We start from the raw sequence: 23,732 nt of genomic DNA, 5'->3' as shown, positions 1-23,732 counted from the left end.
CATATCCCTGTGTCACTATTCTGCCTTGTAGATTCTTCCTTGTGACCTTCCATGTTGGAGGTGGCAGCAGCTGGGCCTGAAATCTATCATGAGCTGGTCACTCTGGAATTTAAAGGGTTTTCTACTTCAGAATTCTCCCTGGTTTGTTACTCCTCATCCTTTTCTCTGCTCCACCACAATTTCAGCCCAGCACTGACAATGGGCCAGGTGATCCCTTCCAACTCCATTTCTGCAGCTTCACATTTTGTTTTGACACCCTGGCTCATGCTTGAAACACCAGGAGATTCCAGGCAAGGGCTGTCAGCCTTCCAAGGTCAAGGCAAGAGCTGATAGGTTTAGCTTCTCAGGGTCACATCACTGCTAAATTACATCTTTCCTTTTCACCTGACTCTGTTATCTCAGGACCATCCCTATGCACAAGATGATTGGGAAGATAACCTCCAGCCTGGGAAGACATGTGTCCTCCATGGCACGTGGCACCATCCAGGTGAGAAGACTTCTGCATGGTGAGTAGTGCATTCTGAAGCAGCTCCTGGGTGGAAAGCATTTTCCTCATCTGAATTCAGCAGAGATCTTGCTGGCAGTGTTCTGGGAGCACAGCAAAGAGCAACAATAGCCTTGATGTACAGTAGTCTTAAAATATATTGAGTTACTATGGTATCCTTGGTGCTTCCACTCTTTTAAAGCATATCCCCATCTTTAGGCGTGGTTGCAGGGCTCAGTTTGTTCACAATAATGTTCAAGTGATGTTACTGGAGCCAGGAACAACACAAGTGCAAAAGTGGTGGCAGAGGAACCTTCAGTGAAGGTGATGAGGATTAAAATTCATATTAAGAGTAGAGATACTTTGCACACATTTCACTTACATAAAACACAGCTTTAGTCTTCTTCAAGTTATTTGTAAATTCACCCCAAAGAACAGCTGAAGAGGGGGATAAATTTGTTGTGATGACGACAATTTGCTTTTTATAAAACAGCTCAGTAGCTACTGCAAATACCCACACAAATAACTCACTTTTCTGTGTTTATCCCCAGGTGCTTATGTCAGGATTCATCCCTCTGTGCAGGAAGCTCTGGTGGAAGGGAGACCAGTTGTAGCCTTGGAAAGCACCATCATTACACATGGCATGGCCTATCCTCTGAATCTGAGGTGGTGGATTTTGATGTTCCTCACTCAATGAAGTTGTAAGAATGAAGCACACAACTTACTGGATTGGTATCAGTATTCTTGGTTAAGACAAAGCTGTTGAAAGAGCAAATGGAAATGTCAGGTTGTTAGGCATGCAAAATACGTAGGAGTTCAAGTGTAAAACAATTGTGTTTGGACTTTTAAGGACAAATATGGAGAGCCTAGTTATCTCCTTATCCAACCCCTTAAATTTCTGGCTTCCTTTAAAATGCAGTAGCAGATAATGCTACCACTTGCTCTAAAAGAAAGCTATCAGCCTTTTCAGCTGCATGGTTTGTACAGACATTGAGAACACTCTGCAATTTCTTTTCCCATATCTTTTGTAATGCAAAAAGGATTGAAACACAATAGTGAAACCTGTTCTTTAACCCACTCAGAGCAGCAACTGTGAGAGCTCCTGGTCCCTTCTTACTGTGTTCTGTACCCTGATGGAACCCTACCCCCCTTTAACCTCTACTCTTGATTTATCGATTTTCAGTAGACCTGTGTCTCACTGAGTTACAGTGCCAGAAATCATTGCACTCTCCCCTCCATCCTTGCTTCCAGAAAGCACAGAAAGGTTTTGCTATTGATTTTCCATCTTGCTTTTTACCTCACCGTTTTTCTGCCTGACATTCTGGCTTAAAATGAAGCTCTAAAAACTTGGTTTTGGGGAAGAGGTAGTTTCACTTGTTAAAGATTGCTTATCATATGTCCAGATAGCTCAGAAAGAGAGAAGCTGCTCTTGAAAAAGATAGTGTATGAATGATCAAGTACAAAATCTGCTAAACTTAGACTTAGTCTGCAGCCCTGGAGAGACTTAAGGCAGCAGCTTTTTGGCACTGCTGTTATTCTATATCTAACTGACTCTATTTTAAAAAATATGTCCTGGTCATTTGAGCAGGACTTGAACTACCTGGGGTTTCTGTGAAGGTCTGTGATGTCAGAGAAATAACAGGCAAAAGGTACAGAAAAGTCCTATTTTGAGACATTCTCTATTTTCAGTAGCCTATTGTACAATCAGATTTTCTTGTAAACCGAATGATTTTTCTCAAAATGAAGCACAGAGCTTGGACATTGCCATCCTTGAAAATGGGAGCTCTTTACTTCTGCAAGTTCAAGTGCAAAGGCTTCTGCCACAAGGCAGATACAAGAGGAGCAGGACGTAGCTGAAATCACAAGAACTGCAGAACTGTGACTGATGGCCATCAAACATGCCAGTTTTCTTGCCTGATCGTTTGCATCCCTAATTTTGTGATTGTTGTCCTGTTTATCTTATTTCAGCATGGCCAGAGAGGTGGAAGAAATTGTAAGAACAAATGGAGCAGTGCCAGCCACTATAGGTGTTTTAAGGGGCCAAATCCACGTGGGACTCACAGCTGAGGAACTCGAGTTCCTGGCAAGCAGTAAAAATGCAGTTAAAGTGTCTCGCAGGGATTTTCCTTTTGTCCTCAGCCAGGTATGCTGTGCAGACTTTCTGGTGTGGTCTTTCCTAGTAAAGCAGAGTGCTCTATTGCTTTTCTAGCAACAGTATAATAGTGCTCTCCAGCTTCAAGCCAGGTGGCTTTTAAACCTCTCAAAAATATAATGAAATCTTATTGGTGAGCTCAAAAGTGGTCCTAATGAGAGTCAAAATACAACAGAGTAAGGGAGTAACATATATTAAATAGGGCTGCTGGAAAGTCATTCTGGATGGGCTGGCAAGCCATGGGCACTTGGCTAAGAATATTCTTATTGGCATGATAAGACGTTATCATATTGCATGTAAACTATGTGACACATGGGCTCTACCAAGCTTAAAGTGACAGCTAAAGGTGCCACTAGCTGCCCATGGAACACTCTGGAGAGCAAAGGCCTTTGCTATCAGGGCAAGAACAGCTTATATAGCAGGGATGACAGATGATTCACAGAATCACAGAATATTCTGAGTTGGAAGGGACCCACAAGGATTATAGAGTCCAACTCCTAAGTGAATTCCTCTGCCTTTTTTGCCTAAAAGAATATTTCTATTAGAATTTCACTGGTCAGCTGCTCACACTGCTGTGTGGCAGAGCACAGCCATTGCTGCTTCTCCATGTCACCCTGGGTGCTGACTGTGCCTGGTTGTTCCCCCACAGGGCTTGTCTGGTGGCACGACTGTGTCTGGAACAATGATTGCTGCACACAAAGCAGGAATTCCTGTGTTTGTGACAGGTGGCATAGGAGGTGTCCATCGGGATGGGGAGAACAGTAAGAACATCAATACATTCTACTTTTCTCTCTGTTGCTACAATTTATTTAATTCCTTCTTTTTCCTTTTTTTCTCCAGTCTGTCCTACAGTAACTGTCTGTTCAGAAGAATAAAGTTAACATTCTTCTTGATCAAACTTTGGTTGTCTTCTCCCTGATGTCCCCTTTCCAGTAGCTTCAAAATATTCCTCTTGAGCCCTGAACAGTTGTTAAGGGGGTGGAAGTTTCTCTTTATCCTTTGCTTACAGGGGGTTATATTGATGTTGTTAGCTGGTGCAACAGGAGCTGGCTGCACCTCTCCCTCTTTGTAATGGCTGGATAACCTGATACTGGCTGCTGAGCATAGTGTTGTTATCTATTCTCTCAGCTGAGAAGAGTCTTGCCACAAAAGAGTGCTCCATGTTAGAGGTGTGTGCTCCTCTCTGGAAAATGGCCCAGTCTTGGCTGTAGAATTTGTGGCTTTTAAGTGCTTTCTTTCTTCTCAGCTGCATATATTTCCAGCATAGTACAAGTGCAGTGCCCTGTTGTGTGCTATCACTTTCATATGTAGTGGAAACTCCAGACCAGGGAGTTTCCTGAGGTCAGCTCCTGTGGTACTTTCTTTTTATTGCAAGCATTGCCACTTCCTAACTAAAAATCTACTTCAGTGATATTTCATCTCCTTGAACTTCATCCTTGCCATACAACACCTTTTTCTTTTTCCTCTACCAAATTTTTGCATGCTTTTTATCAATGTGATCAAAGAGCCAAGAGATGGAGTGCAAGGCTGCACCTCTGCCCTTAACCATGTGGCTTTTTTGTCACTATCTCTCAATCTCAACACCTAAAGACATTACCTAAACCTGTAATAGTTGCTTGTGGACCTAAGCAGTTATAAAGTCAGGCAGTTGAATCCCAGGCATATTTGGCTTTTTAGGAGGTCAGATCTCATCAGCTGGGAGCACAACACAATCACCAACACAATGCTGCTTGTCCCCTGACAGCTCTGGATGTGAGTGCTGACTTGACAGAGCTCGGACGAACTCCAGTTGCTGTTGTATCTGCAGGAGCCAAGTCCATCCTTGATATTGGCAGGACACTGGAATACCTGGTAGGTAGCATGGGCTGTGGTGTCTGAAAGCAGTTCTTTGTGCACAGAGTGCCTGGTGGCTTTGGGATGGGTCCTAAATCGAATATTTTTTAAAAATTTCTACTGATTTTCAGCAGTCACCTTTTAAGGTTTAGCATGTTGGAAACCACCAGGGCCAGCACTTCAGGTGACAGCCAACATCAGTATTTCTCAATTGCAAGCAGAACTTGTTTATATTCCTGTCAGTTCATGACATATCTGCAGATCCCAGGGTATTTTCTTGGGCTCAGTATGGTGCCAATGACAGCTGCATGGCTTTGGATCAGCTCTGAGCAACTGTGAAGGTGTGAGCTAGCCAGTTACCATGTCTGGCTCTTTGTTCTGAAATATCTTGGTGAGAGAATAGAATAGAATAGAATAGGGTGTATCAAAATAACCAAGACCTGTGCTAAAGAAAGGCAGTTTCTTTCTGTGTAGAAGGAAAAAGTCCCATTCTTTAGTTGGCTCCCCTTTCCCTCTGCTGATTACCTGCTTGTCTCACCTCCACTGCTGCAGGAGACTCAGGGTGTTTGTGTGGCTGCTTTTGGAGAATCAAGAGAGTTCCCAGCCTTCTTCTCACGCCAGAGTGGCTTCCAAGCACCATATCATGTCCGGGATGAAGAGGAGGCAGCTAAACTCATTGGTGTGTTTCAGATGGCAAAGGCCCATGTGAGGTCTTGGAAAAGAGGGACACAAGAATCACCCTGGATGAGGCACTTCCTTTAAGTCTGTAGAAAAATTTGCCCTGAGAAGTATGCCATCCATCCCACCTCCCCCATTCCTGCATCTAAAGTGCTTTGAAAATACAGCAGCAGAGAAGTCCACTCTGTACAGCAAGTGAAACTGCAAGCCAGCTGCAGCCAGCTTGGCATTCTGATTCATGTTTTATTCACCCTGGTGAAGTGGAGGCAACTCATAAAAATGTGTTGACAAAAACAGCTTCTGGGCCTTTGGATGTGGGATCAATTTAAAAAAGAAAAGAAACCTTTTCCCCATTTACTGTACAGATAGAGCCAAAAGAAATAGGCAGATGTGAATTGGTTGGTAGCTGGAAAAATCCTGATCTTGGGTCAGCTAAGAACTGGAATTTAAGTTTCCTACACCCTGTGCGCACTCTCCTCTGTCCTTTTCCTTCAGCACTTGACTTCTCCAAGGAGAGCCACTAACAGTGTTCCCATCCTCCCCCAGACAGTGCTCTGGGGCTGGGGCTGAGCAGTGGGGTGCTGATAGCAGTGCCCTGTCCCCAGGAGAGAGCTGCCGAGGGCCAGGCCATCGAGGAGGCCATCCAGCAAGCTCTCAGCCAAGCCAGGTGAGAAAAGCCTTTTCCTTTGCTCAGCCCATGGTCTTGGGGAAGTAAATTCAGGGGCAGTGCTGTGGGAGCCATAGCACAGCCTGACCTTGGGCATGGGTGAGTCCACAACTTCTTTTCAACTGCAGTTTTATCTAACCCAAAGTGTATTTACAGGACTGGTTATGGTAAATAACATTGTTGTGGAGATAAAGTATCTGCTGGCAACAGGGCTTCTCCTCTGATGCCATTTCAGCTCATCTTTGGGCATTTTCTTTGTGTTTGCAGGTCCAAAGGAATCACAGGCAAAGAAGTGACCCCTTTTTTGCTACAGAAGCTCACAGAATTAACTGATGGGAAATCGTTGGACTCCAGTATCCTTTCAATAAAGGAGGGAGAAAAGAAAATACTCCAGCATATTTCAAATCTCTTCTGGTAATGCCTGGTAGAAAACGCTGTCAGTTTATTGACAGCCTAGAAAGGAGCAAATTGCTAAAAGAAAATTGCTTTTAGTGACTTGGCAAAATCTCAGTATGCATCTCTTTCTGGAAAAGCTAACCAAGATCCCTGAAGGTTTTTAGGCTCTCTGCTATAATTTAAGTACTTCACCCTCTATTTTCTCTGTGGATCCTTTGCTTCTATTCCCCACCTGTCAAAGACAGATTTTCTCTCTGTGGACACTGGGGGAGGAAGGTGAACAAAAAAAAAAAAAAGATTTTTCATGCAGCATTGTAACCTATTGTACATGTCCCCATAGTATTATGGTATGGGGGATCAAACCTGTCAAGTCTCAGCATGGATTTCCTATGGATTTCCTGCTTTCTCCCTCTAAACAGTTCCTACATAAACATCTAACAGGTCAGACTCCCTGGTATTTTTAATTTTCCTCAAAGAAATGCCAAACAGACCTTGCACTGATCCAGAACAATGCCAGAGTGGGCAGCTGCATTGCAGTGGCCCTGAGCAAACTACAGAAAGCCAGAAGGAAGAGGAACCTGGACTTGACCCCACCCCAACCAGTGAGTCCTCCACTGGCCTCCATATGATGCCTCTCTGCTGACAGCACAAGATAAATTTATATCTGTTCCCAAAAGTAAAAGGTGACTCAGCCAGGGACTGATCATTCTCCTTCACATTCTTCATTCTCCCTTTAGTTTCCCTTTTTATTCTTCACAGATAAGTGTCTTTTCCTCCTCCCCCATCCCCATTTACAAGGAATAAACACTGACAGTGGCCTAATCTCATTAAGCCTTAGACCATCAAGGCCATTAAAACTTTAATCACCTTTTACTGTGCCCTTATGTACAGCTTCAGCTCTATTGCTCTTAGTGCCAGGGAATTTGTCACTACAGGAGTAGACCTGGAAGAGGGTGGGGAGAGATATTTTGAGCTGCTGAGCCATAAATGTTTATAAATATCTCTTTTTGTTGGCCTCCTGCTCATGATTGACAAAATCACAGGAGTTACAGCACATCCTGAACAAGATCTACTATAATCCTAATACTCTATTCACTCTCTTGGATTTTGTGTCTGCCATGTAATTTACAGGAAATCTATTTTAGGTGGTCTTTAGAGACATGAAAGATTTTCTAAAACCCATTTGCTGTAGGATTTGTCAACATAAAAGAGGGCAGTGACTCTAGAGGAAATAACCCAGCATTTGATGAGAAAAAACAGCTGTATGTCCCCAAAGAATCTGGAAACTTCCTGTTTGTGGAGCTGAACTGCTTATTCTGGCTTTGTAGGACAATAAAAAAAGTGATCTGTAAAGTGTCACTGAGTATGGCAATTTCTCCTGGGAGCTTGTGAGAAATGACTGCATTTTTCTGCCCACTTTTTCCCATTTCCTTTGCTTTTTTACACACCAGTGCTCGAATGTTTCTGAGGCCTGGGATGTCACAGATAAACCACCAGCACCCCTGTGTGCACCCAGTAACATCCCACCTGCAATGCTGGGCTTGCTGTCAGCAGCAATAATTCAGAAAGCAACAGAGACTTTGATTTTTTCTTATTGGGATTGTACAAACCTGTGTCTAGCCATCCAAAATAAGTCCTGGCCTTTCCACTGTGAATGAGAGAGCTTTCAAGAGGGTGGGAAGAGTGACTAGGCAAAGCAAAGAAGACTTAGAAACTTTTCCCTGAAGTCTTTCCAACCACTCTTTACCTCTTTTTTCCCTCTTAAAGGTGGTGATTGGAGGGATCAACGTTGACTTTATAGCCAAGGCGCAGAACCCTGACATCCTGGTATTGTATCTGGAGCAGTTTTCTTTGCACCAATGTACTCCCAGCTACTTTTATAGGAGTGCTGAGCCAAAATATATAATGTATAATGTCCATATGTGGGTACTCACAGACTGGGGAGGTAGTGCTGCATATTTAGTGTGTTGTTTAGATGGATAATGGAGTGATATATCCTGTATATATAGGAGATGACCTACTCTGTCTCCATGGTGAAAGTCACCATCCCTGCCACTCAGGACAGAGACAGAGCAATATATATATCCATACAATCTCCACTCAACATCATTGTTTTGGCTTTTTAAAGACAAAATTTTTCCAAAGGGCTTGGCACCCAGCAGATCCCACCTTTATGCCTGCTGGATTTGTTGCACAGCACTGGGTACCACTCACACCTCATGCTGTCTCAGCAGGAAAGCAGCTCTGTTCTGACCTGGTTGTAATTCCCACATGGCTTTCAAGGCTACCAAGAAGCTAAATGGTTAATATGTAACTATCTGACCTGCTGAGAAGGATGAACAATTTTGCTCAGAGATAGTTGCTGGAAAAAGCAATACAGTTATAATTCTCTCAGGATACCCAGAAGTTGAGCAGAGTCTCATTTTTACATTAAGAATTCAAATCTCTTAGGACATGGAAGAAGGTTTCTCAGTTCTCTGGAAACTTTGCCAGAAAGCATCAGCCCAGCCTGGTTTACATTCAAAGAGGAAAATAAATAAACAAATAAATAAATAAATCCCACAAACTGCTTAAGGTGGGAGCTTAAGCCTAGAAAGCAGAGCCCCAGTAGCTTTGGCATCACAGGTTGTTGTGAACAGGTGAATTCAGAGGGCTACTCATAGTGACTGAAACACTCATTAGCCATTCTAGGAGGTCTTAGCAAATAAGACCAAACCAGGAATTCATGGGGAGATCAAGTGGGTCTCCCCTCCTTGAAAGCAGGCTTTGTCATCGAGATGGAAGTCAGTAGGTGGCTCTAGAAGTTTGTACTGCCCTCGGGCTGCGAGCTGGATGCCCTCTGCTCCCTCTGATTGCTGAGCTATGTTTCAGCAATATCGACTTCCCACGATGATGGAGATGAAGCAACAATGCCAAGCAGCCCTCTCCATTTTGCCAATTAACAGTTTTCTCTTGCAGGGCGGTGGGCAAACAAATGCTGGAAGTGTGAGACGAACCTTTGGCGGTGTTGGGAGGAACTTGGCAGGTGCCTGGTGCTTAGGTTTGCCCGCGGGTGCATGCCAGCTGTGATTTGTCCTTTGCTATTCCTTCAGCAGCAGGAGATGGTGAATGTTGACAAGATTTGGGACACATTAGGCAATATACCAGTGGGCAGAGTGCCTGGAAAAGGCAGGGCCCATTCCAAGAAATAAGAGGGGGGGAGTTGACATCAGGAAAAGGAAGGTCCATAAATATGAAGTTAACTAGCACATAGTGCAGTAACCCCGAATCAAAGTTAAATAAAATCAGCGTCTCCAATGACTACTGAGCAGCCTCAGATTTAATTAATGCCAGGATGCAGTCACATTAGAAGTATGTTTAGAGCCAGAAGTTGAAAGGAGTAATCATAGTTCCAAAACGATAAATCACATGCCATGGACAAAAGAAATTGGGGTACAGGAGTTACTGGAGAAAAGGCTGCAGTCCTTGGCAATGGGAAAGGATCACACAGTATACCTGGGGCTCCACCACAAGCAGCAGCAGACCAATAATCTTGTTCTGAAGTTAACAGAGACAGACTACAGAAAGATTTTAGGATTGTCCCAGCTTTTAGACCTTTCCCAATCTCCTAGCACAAACCTACTGTCACTTCAGATCACTAATGAAGCAGCTTGAGTGGAAAAAAAATAAAACAAAAAATACCCACACCACCCACTGAGGTACAATTTGTGGTAACTTGAAAGGAGAGAAGGAAGGGTTTCCCATTAATAAATTCAGATTCAGTGGTTCTAGTAAGATATCATGGTGGGAACAGCAGTGTGGGAGGGCCAGCACCAGAAAATGCTGTGCTCAGAAGCAGTGTGGGAAAACCCACATGCCTGAGATGGTAGAGGAGATGATGCCAGCAAAGTGCAGAATTTTCTCCCCCCTCTTTTCTTCCACTCCCAGATGTTCCAAATAGTCCTAAATTTCAGGGTGCTGGTTCAGCTCTCTGTAGGACACCTCACTCAGCCCCAAGTAGTCATTTGCAGCAGCTGCAGCTCAATTTCATCTTGAACATCCTTCTAGGCACCGACTGACAAGTATTACATTTTTCAAGAGAGGGTTTTCCTAGAGACACCCATCCTGCACAGGCTGTCACTGTGTTCACAGCACTCTGCATTTGTGAATAGCTTTTGTTTCCTTTTGCTTTTTAGACTGTTTAAGCCGCCTTGGACAAGCTCCTCTCCTTTTATCAGCTGTGGGGAAGGATGAGCATTTAGAGTCTGTCCTGCACTACTGCCACCACATGGTATGTTGAACAGAAGTGGCATCTCAGAGACATAGAAGAGATGATATTACATAGAGGGAGAAGTCTTCCCAACCCTGGCAGACATCAGAGCCATGAGGCTGAGTGTGAATAATTCAATGGTTTTTTAGCTACAGTCAAGGAGAAGGCAAGGCACACCTCCAAAACACAGGCTAGTTGTGTGTTAGAGTCTGAATTCAGCTCCAGGAAGTGCTGCTTAGAGGAGACAGAGGTAAATCAGGAGCAACCATGTAGAATTTTAGGGAAGGCTAAACACAGCGAGAAATATGTAAACCTTGAACCTGAGAACACACAAAGCATTGCCAAAATCAACCTGGTTTGATTAAAGCCCAAGACAGAGAAAACATGAAACTAGAATTGTAGATTGGACACCTCCCAAGCTCAGAGGAGCAGGGTGCTCTACAGAGCTGCACACACCTCTTACCTGTGCCTGGGAGAATACTTGACTTCAGCAGCAGCTTGTCCTCAGAGGTCAGGGAGCTGGGAACAGCAGGACAGCAAGGCAGAATATCACCACCCCAGCAGGGAGCAAAACCAGCCAGGAGGGCAGCTGGAACCTTGGGCATCAGGCAACTCCATGGAGAAAAGGCAGTGCTGAAGTCAAGGCAGAGTGTGAGTGTAGCCCCCAGGTGAGGCTGGTCAGGGTCATTGGCTCTTGTTAGTGCCCTCCTGACCCTGATATCCAAACAGAGCCCATGGTTCTGTCTGCCTGAACGACTTGGCAAATGAAGCAATGAGAACATGAACACCATTTTGGTTTAGGAAGGCTTCACCATGGCTGGTCTGTGATCTCTCCACAGCACAGTTTGTGCTGTCCAAGTGAGAAATCTCTCAAGGGAAGGTGGACTTGCTTGCCAGCCACCAAGCAGTCCTTGGCTGTAACAAAACACATTCTCACCAGTGTTGGCGAGGAACCTTTCCCTAAAACCTCCAGTTTTCCTGTCAGCTTCTGAGATAAATACATTTCTCTACCCACATGTTTCTTCAAAGATTAGCCCTGCATTCCCTAAGCAGATCATTACCAAGGGGAAGGACACCTCACAGCATTTTGCCCCAGAAATGGCTTCAGGGAGTGCTTACAATCAGGCTGGGCACTCAGTGAGGTGGCCAACAGCTGCTGTCTGCAGAGTTCCACCAAGAGACATCATCAGGCCATCTCATTTACTAAAGGATTGCTTTCACCTGTGGCATTTATTGCATTGCAAATATTAAAAAATAGCCATGTGCCACCACTGCCTAGACCAAGGGGCTTGAAATGCTGCTTATGCCAAGGGAGAGCAGTGAGCTGGGCTGGAGACCAGATGGGCACAGAGGAAGAGCGAGCAGAGTGTGGCAGGGAAGAGAAACATGGTCAGTGTGTCACTGTCCTCCCTGTTTCAGGACATGAGTGCCATCCTGCAGCTGGAGGGGAAGAGCACAGCCACTTACTGTGCTGTGATCACCAGTGCTGGGGAGCTCAGCGTCGGCTTGGGAGACATGGACATCCACCAGCAGATAACTCAGCAATATGTATGCTTTCCCACGGATTTGTAAGGTTTTTTTGATGAGAAAGAGTGTGGGCCTGTGCCAAAAGGCCACTGGTGAAGTTTGTGCCAGGAGGGAGTGGGTGGGCAGAGGGACATGGGAGGTGGTAAAGTTGACACCAGACATTGCCCACTGGCACAGCAGCAGAACAAGCTAGCAGAGCCCTCTGTTACTGCTGACCCAGGTGGAGTTTCTATCTGCTTCTGGTCTATAAGTGTCACCACAACCATCATCAGGAATCCTCTTAATTTGTCCAAGCCAACTTGTAATTTTTGGCACCTTAAAGCCAGCAATACATCCAGTCCACCTGCAGAAATTATATTTCTCCCTTTAGGGAAAAGCAGGAAAAAAAGTGGACAGAACACTGGTTATAGCAAGATTTCCTGTTCCATCCCCTCCCCACCATCCCTGTTGTTTCTACATGCTGAGTTGTATCAACAGAAACTGTTGCTCAGCACATCCAAACATTCAAAAACATCAGGGGAGCATAATGGCAGCAGTGATTAAGGACTGATTCAGTAAAAGCCCCATCACTGTACCCTCCTTTCCTACTCAATCTTTTATTGACAGAACAAAAGCCTGTGCCTCATGACTGACAGAAACATGGAAGTTAAGTGCAATTTACTTACCAGTGGCATCTCCATGACGTGGAGCCTTCCTAGGGAAAAATATGGTCATTGCTCCCACTTCCATCCCCACCCTGCCTCCCCCAAGCCTTGGCACAGAAAACCATTACATGATGGTTTTGATGAAATGGATTAATTCTCCTGAGCTTTACAAAGCAGCTGTTACCGGTGGAAATTCTGAACCAGTCTTGTGCTGCAAAGTGCATCCTGGCAACCCCTTTTTCTGCCAGGACTGGCAGGGGCACAGGGGGATGCTGCTTTAGTACCCATAGCACTGGTCTGTCACCCCAGCCAGGGGCTGTGCAGCCTCAGAGAGCCAAAGAGAGGACAGCAGCTCCCTACTCCACTGCCCCACTGCACCCCATCCCTGTGGGATTCTGTGGGGCTCAGGAGTAAAACATTCTGCTGAACAACCTGCATTAGGAGACACTGAGCAGAGAGGACATCCAGATGACATGCACCGTGAGCAAAGGTGTAGTCAAGCCCAGGGAATCCTCCAGTGGCATTAAACAGCAGCATTCCATTTTCCTGTGGTGGTCTAGTGAGGATCAGCAATGAATTTTCTTTGCTGGAGGGGTCCTGCCAGGTGAGCCCAGCTCTGATGGCAGGGAGCAGGGGAAGGAGAAGGGGAGGAGATGGGGCAAATGGAAAAATCAATTTTCCCTAGGGAATCACTCTTTTAGGTCCATGCCTGAACCTAAGGGCTGCAATGCAAGTCCAAATTCTACATCAAGTCTGACTAGAAATGATTTTGTCCCTCTGCAGTGACTCAAGCTGTCTCTCCTGTGTGTCCTGGATTTTAACTAGGTGTCCCAGTTCAAGGAGAACCTGTGTCAGGCCCCTCTCATTTGCATTGATGGAAATGTGCCTCTTTCCACCATTCAGTATGTCTGCCAGCTAGCTAGAGAGCACCAGCTAGCAGGTAAGGAGAACCTGCCCTCACAGCTTGTGTTTCAAGGCAGTCCGGGCCCATCCCTGCTGCTTGCTGGGGATACCCAGCTCTGCCTGACATGCTGGGTCATTCAGCACCTCTTTCTGTACTCTGCTACTCTGCTCCAAATGGATAAAACATTTCTGATTTATTTTGAGTTGTCTTCTTTTTGCAGCTCTACTGCATTTCCTGAAGCACAGTTGGTAAAGCCCTTGAGCACTGCCAGAAGGCCAGGGAATGCTGCTCTCTGAGCCTTTAATCTCAAGGCCAGTGGCAATTTGAGCACGTCTGCCAGTTTGAGCAGCAATATAGTTTGCTTCTCAGAAAAAGTGCTAAAGCATCTTTTGAGAGGAATTCTCTTCCACTTCCTATAAAATAAATGCTCCCCTCCACTGGTATGCTGGGGACCCTTCACAAGGCTTCCTAAACCTTTGGAGTTACACCTTCCTTTTTAAAAGCCAATCCCAAAGAAGGACACAGTTGTCCAAAAACCTGGCAGTGGCTCCAAAAACCAGCTAATTGGAGTACCAAAAGTGAAGTCTGATTATATCATCCAGAGCCAGAAGCAGCTATCTCATTGCTGAGCACTGAGAAGGAAACCTTGGGAGACTTTGTCCCAAGCTTGGGGGAAACAATATTTAAGTTTCTCATCGTTTAAATGTGTAACTCCAGTTGTGCAGATTATGCTAAGTGTTCTACACTGCTCTGACATAGAGATGAACCACTAATTAATTAATTAACTAACTAACCAATTGCATTGTTCTTTCCAAGTGTGCTATGAGCCAACAGATGAGAACAAGGCCTCCAAGCCATTCCTCTCAGACAGCTGGAAAGCACTCACATACATTTCCCCCAACCTGCAAGAGCTCAGAGCAATAAATCAAACCCTTGGGAACCCTCTGCCAGCAGGTATTGAATACTCAGAAGGGTCAGTCATTCTTTTAGATAACCTAGATCCTGGAGAAGAGCATTTCCTGCTTCAGCCTGTAATACAAGCAAATTGAGTTTAACATAGTGGGGATTCTTAAGTGCTCATGGTTTCTTGTGCCTTACAGCCATCTCTGCATGGGCTGAATGGACTGATGACCTATGGCTCCTTGCCCAAAACCAGAGATCCCATTTGCCTCACTTCATCACCTAAACAGGAGTAATATCTGGTTTGTCAATGTGCCTCTGAAGCATGATGCTCAGAGGGCACCTGTCCTAGCAGTACCACCTTGTGCTGAAATAAAACACCCACCTACAGCAGAAATCCTAGAAATCTAGGATTTCTAGGAAGTCCTATAGCAGTAAAACAAGGAAGCCATGCTTCAAGACAGTGTTTTGATCTCTACAGACATATGCTTAGTCCCTTGAGAGTTGGGTTCCTCTAACTTGGGAGAATTCCATGTTTCCTATACCATTAAAAAAAAACTTTACCAACCCCATTTCAGGAGTGCCCATAAATAGCAGTAGAAGTGCTCATAAATAGGCTTTCAGCCCACAGAAAGGTTGAGGACCTTTGCAGTTATAGCACAATTTTCCTTCTCCTCTCTCTCTGCAGAGCTGCCATCCAGGTTGGAGGATGTTGTCCAGACTGCAGTGGCCTTGGCCTGCCCTTTGCTGGCCCACCTGCACTGTGTGGTGGTGACCCTTGGTGCTCACGGTGTCCTCCTGTGTGGCAAGAGTCTGGGAGAGAGCATCTCACTTTATCCAGGAGCTCTTGAACAGGTAAAGGCATGGAAAACTCACTCTGAGCTCTCAGTTGCTTCTTTCTTGGACCATATGGCACTGTTGCTATTTCTGGTGGCATGGCAGCAGTCCTGGGAAACATAGCATTGCTGCTGGAAGATGTATGTGTTTGGGGGGGTGGAATACACAGCTCTGAAAGAAAATCAAGTTGTCTGTCCATATCCTGCTGGCTCCTAGCAGCAGTGTTTAGAGTCAGCTAGAATTAAATGTGCTTATGTGAATATTCATGAGCGCGAGCTTCATTTGCAGGAAGCTTCCAAAGTGTGAAAAAAGATTATTGCCTCTTTTTCAGCTTTTTTTTTTGTCATCCGTGCAGATCTGGCATCAGGCACATCAGGCCTTATCAGCTTGGGCAATTCCCACTAACTTCCCTTCCCTCCTCCCACAGACTGCTGCTGCCAGGCTCTGTGCTGCCCACTACCCTGCCATCCCCATCAGCAGGGAGGAGATAGTCAACGTCTCTGGAGCTGGTGACAGGTATATCTCTCACTGCTTTGTCCCCTCAGCTCCATGTGAAAGGGACATAATCGGATTCCTTTGAAATTCCACCGCAAAAGCAAGGACACCCTGCTGCTTGAGGAAGAGACACTAAGGATGTGAGAACGGGGCTGGTTATAGTGAGTCCTTGCAAAGCTTGCTAAAAATGTCCCCCGAAGCATCTTGGAAGCCAGGCTTGCCATTATTAGTTTTGCTTTTCTTTGAGATCCAAGCCTTTCCTGGCAATCTAAGAATTCTGAATTACTCCGGGCTGAGCTGCTAAAAGCAAAGTAAACCACCTTACATCAAAGCTGTCTTACTAACTAACTGCTTTACTTCCCCACTTCTCCGATGGAAGTGGAACTGCCACTCAATAGCTAAAATGGCCCTGTAAAAGCATTTCATCAGGTTCTGCATTTGCCTCTGGCAATTTTGAGGCTCTTGCTTCAAAAGAGTCTGCTGTATAATTTGCCTGGCTGTTCACACAATGCCATACATAGAAGTGGGAAATGACAGCGATTATTCCTAGCCCCAGTGATCAATTCTCAGTCTGTCAGAGTAATATTTTATTATGCTGCTTGTTAACTTGACAAACTATATGTAGCAGTCAGGTTGTTTTTTCTTCTTGCTTCGTACGTTGCAGTAATTGATTCTGTCCTTTCATTGCCTTGGGCTAGACCAAAAGTCTGTATGTGACAGATATTTCCTTTTTCTTTTCTACTCTTACCTACTAATAACTCAACATACCAACACTTCTTTTTTCTCTTATCAGTGGGCAGAATGAAAAGGCTTTTGTGGTTCTTTTTTTCAAACAGAGAGTCCTCAATATTTTACTTAAAATCAGTCAATAACTGCTTTACAAGCTGGTTAGCCCATTAACATCAGGACTTGCTGCTTTTGTCCCAGATCATCTCTGAGATGAGCTGACTGCAGCTCCCTTTCTTCTTCAAAGAAGACCAAAGGGTCGATTGGAGTAGTGGGTGAAACAGCAAAGGAATGGGGGCTGGAGGAGCCTGGTGGGGTCAGCCTGTCCTAAGGAAAGCTCAGCTTTGCTCACTACCTCTAGCAGGTGTCCCCAGCCAGTCCCTCCAGGGACACAGCCTCCCCTCTGCACCCTCTGCTCCAAACACGAGGACTCCTTACTGCAGGACAAGTTTTTTCTGGAGGCTAATGTAAACTAAACAACTTTCTTAGGGGTTCCTTTGCCTTTGGAAAATTCAAGGGAAAACCAAAGGTGAGATAAAATGTGCCACTGCCAACCACCTACATTGAGTTACACTGGAAAACCTGGACATTTGTTTTTCCTTCCAAACCTACCTGAAAGGTAGGGTCCATTACTGCTCCCATTGTGAAGTAACACTGGTCTGGAAATTCCTCTCCCCAGAGTCCCCAAGGCCATGTGGGGGAATTTTCATAGTCTTGTTCATCTAGAGTTTTTCTTCCTAATAACCCCAGCTGCTCCCTGAGCTGCAGAAATCCATGTTCTACAGAGTGAGAGTGCCAAACAGGCTGGAAGTGCTGGGACACTGCATTATCCCACAAGCCATCTATCCACAGCATATGAACTGGTAATGTTGGTGCTTTCAAAGGACTATCATAGAAACACAGAGTGGTTTGGGTTGGAAGGGATCTTGTTTTAACCCTTCTGCAGTGAGCAGGGACATTTTCAACCAGATCAGGTTGCTCAGAGCCCATCCAGCCAGGGATGGAGCATCCACCACCTCTCCGGGCACTCTGTTTGTATTTCATTTCATTGTAAAGATGAAATTGAAAAATGAAAATCTCATTGTAAAGATGTAAAGAAAAATTTCTCATTGTAAAGAATTTCTTCCTATTATCTAGTCTAAAATGTAACACTTCCCCAGTTTAGCCCCCGTGATTCCTCACTCTTTGGAACACTGGAGCTCTCTTTGGTCAGGGGACAATGCACACCCAGAAAAGTGACCCAGGGCACTTCATGCCTCCTTTCCATCCTCCAGAGATCTGCCCGAGGAGCTGAGCATGTGTGCAGTGTGTGTTTGCTCCTTGCCCCTGGCTGCCATGACAACCACATGCTCACACGTGGCATTGCTAGGGGATGCTCCCCCAAATATTTACTCTCAGCTCCTGGAGCTGTTGAGAGATTGAACACTTTGTGGAAGTCATAATCTTCCGTGCCTTTGTTAAGGATGAAAAGATGTTGAGGTAATTAGGTGGAATGCAAAATAAGGGCTCCTTTTACCTTCCCTATAGATGTGCTTATTAATCCTTCCTGCCATTACATTTTCCTGTCCTTTCTTCTTCCTCTAAAACGTGAATGTCTTCTCCATTCTCTTTCCCTTCTCCTTTGTCCTCTCCTAACTTCTGAACATTGTTACAGTAGTTGCTGTGAATAGAGTAGTTGCTCCCAGGCTATCACAAGCACTGCACTCACAGCATTTTTACTGGGAAATCTCAAGTGAAAAACCACAGCAAATGTTTTCCAAAAATCTGAATTTCTAATCTCATTTCAGCTTTAGATTTCTTTTCCCAGCTGTGCCTGTTGTCCCTCTTGTGTAGATATGGAAACTTTATCTCTCACCCCATCCAACTCTTTGGGGAGAGGAGGCACCAATACAACCAGGATATAATGAGGCAACAACAAGGAGCAGAGAAGTGACAAAATAACTAGAGAGCAAAGGAAAATTAGATTCCTCCCTTCTTAGATGCCTTTCTTTTCTCCTGCCTCACCTGGAAAACTGACGAGAATACAAAATGTGATGCAAGAGGATGTACCTCAGCTTCTCAGATGAGAAGTACATAAAATGCAAATGCATGACACTACTTTGTACTCTAAATTTAAAAATAAATCTAGAAAAACCAAAGCCCATTCATTATAACCTCAGCCCTCCTGTGTGACACATTGTGCTGCTGTAAGGGCTGGTTTGGGTAAAAATGAAAGCCCTTACAAATGAACAGCCATGTTCCTGAGTTCAAAGCTGTTCCCCCCGTGTTCAAAACCATTTTTCTTTCTCTCCACAGCTTAATGGCAGGGATCCTTGCAGGGATGCTTGCTAAACATGACACAGACACGTGTGTCCGGATGGGTCTGCTGGCTGCCAGCTTGTCTCTCCGTTCCTATGAGCCCATTTCTCCCAAAATCAGCACTTCCAGCGTCAGCCAGGAGCAAGTCAAGAGCAGGAGCTGGCCAGAGGCAAAGGTGTGGAAGATGGACTAGAGTACTGTGCCTTTCTCATCCATCACCTCATTGCATTCCCAGCATTCCTGTTTTCATGAACTGGATTGTGTTTTGAGCTTTGTGCTCAAAAGCTAGACACTGACCAGAGGACTTAAACATTCTGTGCACAGTACTTTTTGGAAGGTGAAATTTTTGTGGAGTGCATTTGGTGACAACTGATATTGCACTGCACACATTCATATTGGTCTTCTGTTTTGTCCTGTCCTTTTTAAAATTTTCTTTTCTTTTTTATTTTTATTTGGTGGGTTACAGCCAACTACAGCTAGGTTCTATCCACTGCATCTTGACAGTGTATCTCACCCAGTCCCCACTCCCCATTTAATGGGAAGATTAATCTGTTTTGATCCTGAGTAAACCCTCAGGAAAGGAAGCCTCAACCCAGGGAACTTCTATGGAAAGAAAAATTGGTTTCTGGTCCTTCAGACCTCCTGCTTTTCTGACCTCCAGGCCATCTAGATTTTCTACTGAGGGAATTTTCTCTTCCTCCACCTTGTGTCACTGTTGTCCATTATCACAACAGCTCCTCTGGTATGGACTCCTGGATCTTCAGGACCATGCCTCTTCAGCTGGGTCCAGCAGCAGCATCTTCTCTTGCTGCTTACTCTTTTCTATCCAAGAGGCCCCATGGATCACAGCCTGGGGCAGGGTGCAGCTGGCAGGAGCATGGCACTGTAGGATAACCTCACCCATCTTCCCAGGCCAGCCAGCACACACCACACTTTCCTGCTCTGAAGTCCCTGGAGAAAGTAGGCAAGACTAAGCAAAGAGAGGTAACCAGGGACCAGCTTTAGAATTTGACAGCCCCTCATTCCACATGCCTTCCTCTGAACCTGGGGCTTCCTTCCTTTTTTCCTTCCTACTAACTCCAGAGTATCAAGTCTGAAGTAAAAGAGAGCAGAGGGAGCAAAATCATCTCCCATGGAAGCAATGAGGAAAAGTCACCTTCTCTCTCTGAGCATGTGATGTGCACAGGATGCAGCTGTGGGTACCAACAGCTTGGTGAGCACTGAAACTCATTAAAACTAATTTCTAGTCGAATTGGGTCTTGGTGCTGGCTGGTTCTTGAACCTGACTGATGGAAAACCTGGAGTGCAGACTCACCCTCCATTTCTTCCAGAGACAACCCCTCAGTGAGGCCCCTTGGCTGAGGAGCAGATCCTTGGTGTCTGACACAGCACTGAAGTTTGATCAGGGCAGCTCTAACACCACTCTCCTGGCTGGGCTCTGCTATGTAAGAAGTGAGCTCCCACTGCAATGGATGGAGGCATTAACTGGGTGCCTTTCCTCTACCCAAGAGTACTTTCACCAGGCTCACAGCAGTTCCTTCCCTCTTAGCCCACCACCTTTCCATCAGACACACAAACATTCACCATCAGCTCCCCTTTACCAAGACTTTGCTCCAGCTGTGGTTTAGCTGGAAGGTTCTGTGCTCAGATGCCACAAACCCCAGTGTGTGCCCAGCACCGAGCAGGGACAGGGTGCTGGAGGGTGCTGGGATGTTTGGGAGCACAAGGGAGGAGGACTGGGGCTCACTTAAGCAGCTGGGTTTGCTTGCAAGCTGGGAGGTGGGACACAGCAGGGGCGGGGGAAAAGGGCTGTGCCCCCAAGCTATGGCCTTGCACTATAAAAATTACCTCACCTGCATGCAGAGTCAGGGGGAAAAAGCACTTTCCACCTCTGCTACTGCCTCCAACAGCCTTGTCCAGGCAGGAGGACCCTGAGCAAAGGCAGGACCTGAGGATGAAGATCCACGCACTGAGAGTCACCACGCTCCTCCTGGTGCTGCTCTGCGCAGCCCCAGCACCATCTGGGGCACTGGGGGGCCAGGCTGGCAACCTGGAGAGGCAGGCAGGGGTTGGGGGCCCTGGAGAAGCCCCTTGGCCACCTGGAGATGGAATGGACAAGCTGCCTGGGCAGGGCTCAGAGAGCAGCCACCCTCTGGCCAGCACATGGAAAGTGATGAGAGAGGCACACCGCAGCTCCAGGTCCCCCAGCAAGGCCATGGCCAAAGCCCTCCTGGGCAGTGGGGAGCAGGTTGCCCCTGGCAGGCCCTGGAGGGTCCCAGTGCAGCCACCCCGCAGCAGGACTGCCAGGCTGAGCCACCACCTGAAGGACTACGGGAAGTTCAACAGTGACACGGTGAGTACAGCTGGGCAGGGGCGTGTGCAGGGTGGTCAGGGTGAGCAGAGCTACCAGTCAGGATCAGACAGGACTGAGGGCAGCAGGAGCAGGTGCTGAGTATGCTATGATCCTACAAACATCAGGGAGGAAAGGTGCTTCCCAAGCCATGCCTCGTAAGCTGCGTGTAAAGGTGCCAATCCCAGCATGGCCTCACAGTACAGTGTGGCTCGTGGTGCTGAGAAGAGAGCTGGGCAGTGACACCCCCAGAACCCCAGCTGGGACCTGGCAAGGCTTGGAGCAGAGCCCATGGCTGTGAGCAGGTCAGGAGCAGAGTGCAGCTCTGGCTGCAGGTGTCCCCATGTGCTGCAGGGACAGCCCTACTCCAGCCCCTGCAGTGTTCTCCAGTCTCATGTTCACCCCTGCAGGGCTAACACAAAGCTCTGCAATGATGGGCAAAACTCCTCTGAGCACTGCCCTGAGGGAGGCACAGACTTTCTCTGTCCGTGGGAAATCTGCTCTGTGGGCTCAGCACAGCATCCCACAAATACCAACTTCTCCTTTATCAAACCCAAACCACCCTTTGGTGGCACACAGGTAGATCTTGCCTTAACAACGAGGTGATGCTCTGCCAGGTGCCACTCAGCTGGGCTGGGTGACACCACAGCAAAAGGGCAGAGGCACTGGAGGGGTGTGTGTTGTGGCTGTGGGGGTCATCTTAGAGTGCTTTCAGCCCAAACCAGTGATGAACTGCCCCTGGAAGTGCTTCCTCAGGCTTCTCCAGCTCCTTGCATGAAGCTGCTGCTCTAGAGCCTGGTGAGCTGCTTGTCCTGCTGCTGCAGTGACTATACAGCAGTGACTGGGCAGGTCCCAGGCTGGGCATGGCTGCCAGGGGCATCACAGCCACCACTGTCCCTGTCTCTGCAGCACTCCTGCCACAGCATCCAGTCCCGGCCCTGCCAGAAGCCCTCTGACTGCGGTGGCTGCCTGGGGCTCTACACCTGCAAGCTGCCAGCTGGCACCTGCAACCTGAAATCTGTCTCCAGGCAGAGAGGTAAGGGTTAAGTCCCTTGGCAACTGGCACCAGGATCCCCACGTGCAGCAGAGTGCAGCACATCCCTTTGGCTGCACCACTCCAGCCCAGGTCTGACTGCCCTGTGCAGGGCTGGGTTTGTTTCTTGATTGCCCAGGGCTGTTTGTCTGTCCTGACAGCAGCTACAGAATGAACAACTGCACAGTGGATGGGGCATTCCCAAAAGTTTCTGTGAGGGCTGGGATTGCAGAGGTGCCCTGTGCTATCACTACACACCAAAATCCTATGCAGGAAAACCAAGGAGGGGTACAGGGCTTGGGATTTTGCCAGTAGCCTGGGAGTCAGCAAGTGCAGTCTGCACATCATGGGCCCTGCAGAGCTGCTTGTGTTGGTGTGTGAGAGCTGCTTAATTAGCCAGGAGCTGTCAGAGAGCAGAGACAACAGCTTTTAATGTTTAACCAATATCCTGGTTCTCCAGTACCCTTTGGTAAATCTATATTGCCCCTAGATTGGCCTCTTGCCTCAGCATGTTTGCCTACACCCTCATGCACACGGTCATGGAATAGAAACTCAGCCAAGGGTACTAAAGGGGCAGTGGGAGAAGGAGCATGGTGTTATGGCTTTTCTTTACAGGTGGCTTCCTCCAGAGCATACAGAGTCCTTAGATGGGGAGTCAAGCTCATCTTGGAGCAGCACAGCTCGAAATAAAGCTGAAGAGGTTGTCCTGCAGCTGGACATCAACACTTCCTGTCCAAGTTTCATTTTAAATCATTAATGTCACAGCTGTAAATGTCTCCTTCATTGCACTTCTCATGCTCCTGCTTTTTAACACCCCCTCTGGATTTTGCACACTGTGTAGGCTTGATTCCCACTTTCCTGAGATGGGCCAATAAAAGCATTGAGTGGTCTCAGAGCCCTGTGCTGGCAGAACCCCCTTGGAGCTCCCAAATGAGGCAAACAGGGCTATTTCACAACCCTTGTTAATTTGAACCATTAGGATATTGTAGTAAGAGCTGCCAGTATCTCAGCATGCTCACACACAAGTTCAAGCTGAGCTAAGTGTTGGGTAACCTGGGATCCCTCCCTACTCCTTAGCACAGCTCCTGCCAGGGAAGGCCAAGTCCCATGCTGCTGGAAACAGCACTTGAGGAGGGGAATTCAGTCCCCAGGAACAGGCTTGGCAGTGTGGGACCATGTAAGAGACCTGCTTCTGAAGGCTGGAGCCAAGCCACACATCAGATTTATTTAGCATCCCACAGAGCTCTGCAGGCATCCTGGCCAGATTTACACATGTCGGGGTGCACCCCAGCTCTGCAAAACCTCATAATGCTTCCATTAAAAACTCCTTCTAGAAAGAGAACCCAAGCACAGTGTTTGACTCACCTTGAGCCCCACTGCAGTTCCCTTCAGTGAGCCACCACCACCTCCTGTGGTGTGAAGTGGTACCAGTTTTGTTCAGCACGCCCAAGGGGAAGTCTTCTCACCTGGCAAACCCCATGGACCACAGGGATCATTTTCAAGTGCAGCCCAGAGTAGCACAGCTGCAGCAAAGGCACCCATATGCAGCTTTCACCCTG

The 23,732-nt window shown here is 46.7% G+C and overlaps 1 protein-coding gene across 6 annotated transcripts; it reads left to right on the top strand.

Annotated features, from left to right (window-relative positions):
* Window positions 1-400: 400 nt before the first annotated feature.
* On the top strand, window positions 401-23,491 carry LOC146442807 (uncharacterized). 6 transcript variants are annotated; one of them, XM_085049528.1, is made up of 20 exons: window positions 406-506; window positions 1,036-1,150; window positions 2,453-2,627; window positions 3,286-3,397; window positions 4,381-4,487; window positions 5,022-5,148; window positions 5,694-5,814; window positions 6,082-6,167; window positions 6,700-6,812; window positions 7,978-8,037; window positions 9,169-9,235; window positions 10,386-10,480; window positions 11,879-12,007; window positions 13,456-13,570; window positions 14,351-14,488; window positions 15,123-15,289; window positions 15,699-15,787; window positions 18,788-18,965; window positions 22,050-22,176; window positions 22,789-23,491. In XM_085049528.1, exons 1-20 carry the CDS (start codon window positions 413-415, stop codon window positions 22,818-22,820), a joined length of 2,247 nt encoding a protein of 748 aa, XP_084905654.1. In that variant the 5' UTR covers window positions 406-412; the 3' UTR covers window positions 22,821-23,491. The 6 variants fall into 6 exon arrangements, with proteins under 6 accessions (XP_084905650.1, XP_084905654.1, XP_084905653.1 ...); XM_085049524.1 differs by lacking the exons at window positions 22,050-22,176; window positions 22,789-23,491 and having other exon boundaries at window positions 401-487; window positions 1,036-1,185; window positions 9,082-9,250; window positions 18,788-20,042; XM_085049527.1 differs by lacking the exons at window positions 22,050-22,176; window positions 22,789-23,491 and having other exon boundaries at window positions 18,788-20,042.
* Window positions 23,492-23,732: the final 241 nt, after the last annotated feature.

Source organism: Lichenostomus cassidix, chromosome 1Ab (assembly GCF_008360975.1).
Source record: "Lichenostomus cassidix isolate B80296 chromosome 1Ab, HeHo_3.0, whole genome shotgun sequence".
Taxonomy (NCBI): domain Eukaryota; kingdom Metazoa; phylum Chordata; class Aves; order Passeriformes; family Meliphagidae; genus Lichenostomus; species Lichenostomus cassidix.
This window is presented reverse-complemented; position numbering and strand designations above follow the sequence as displayed.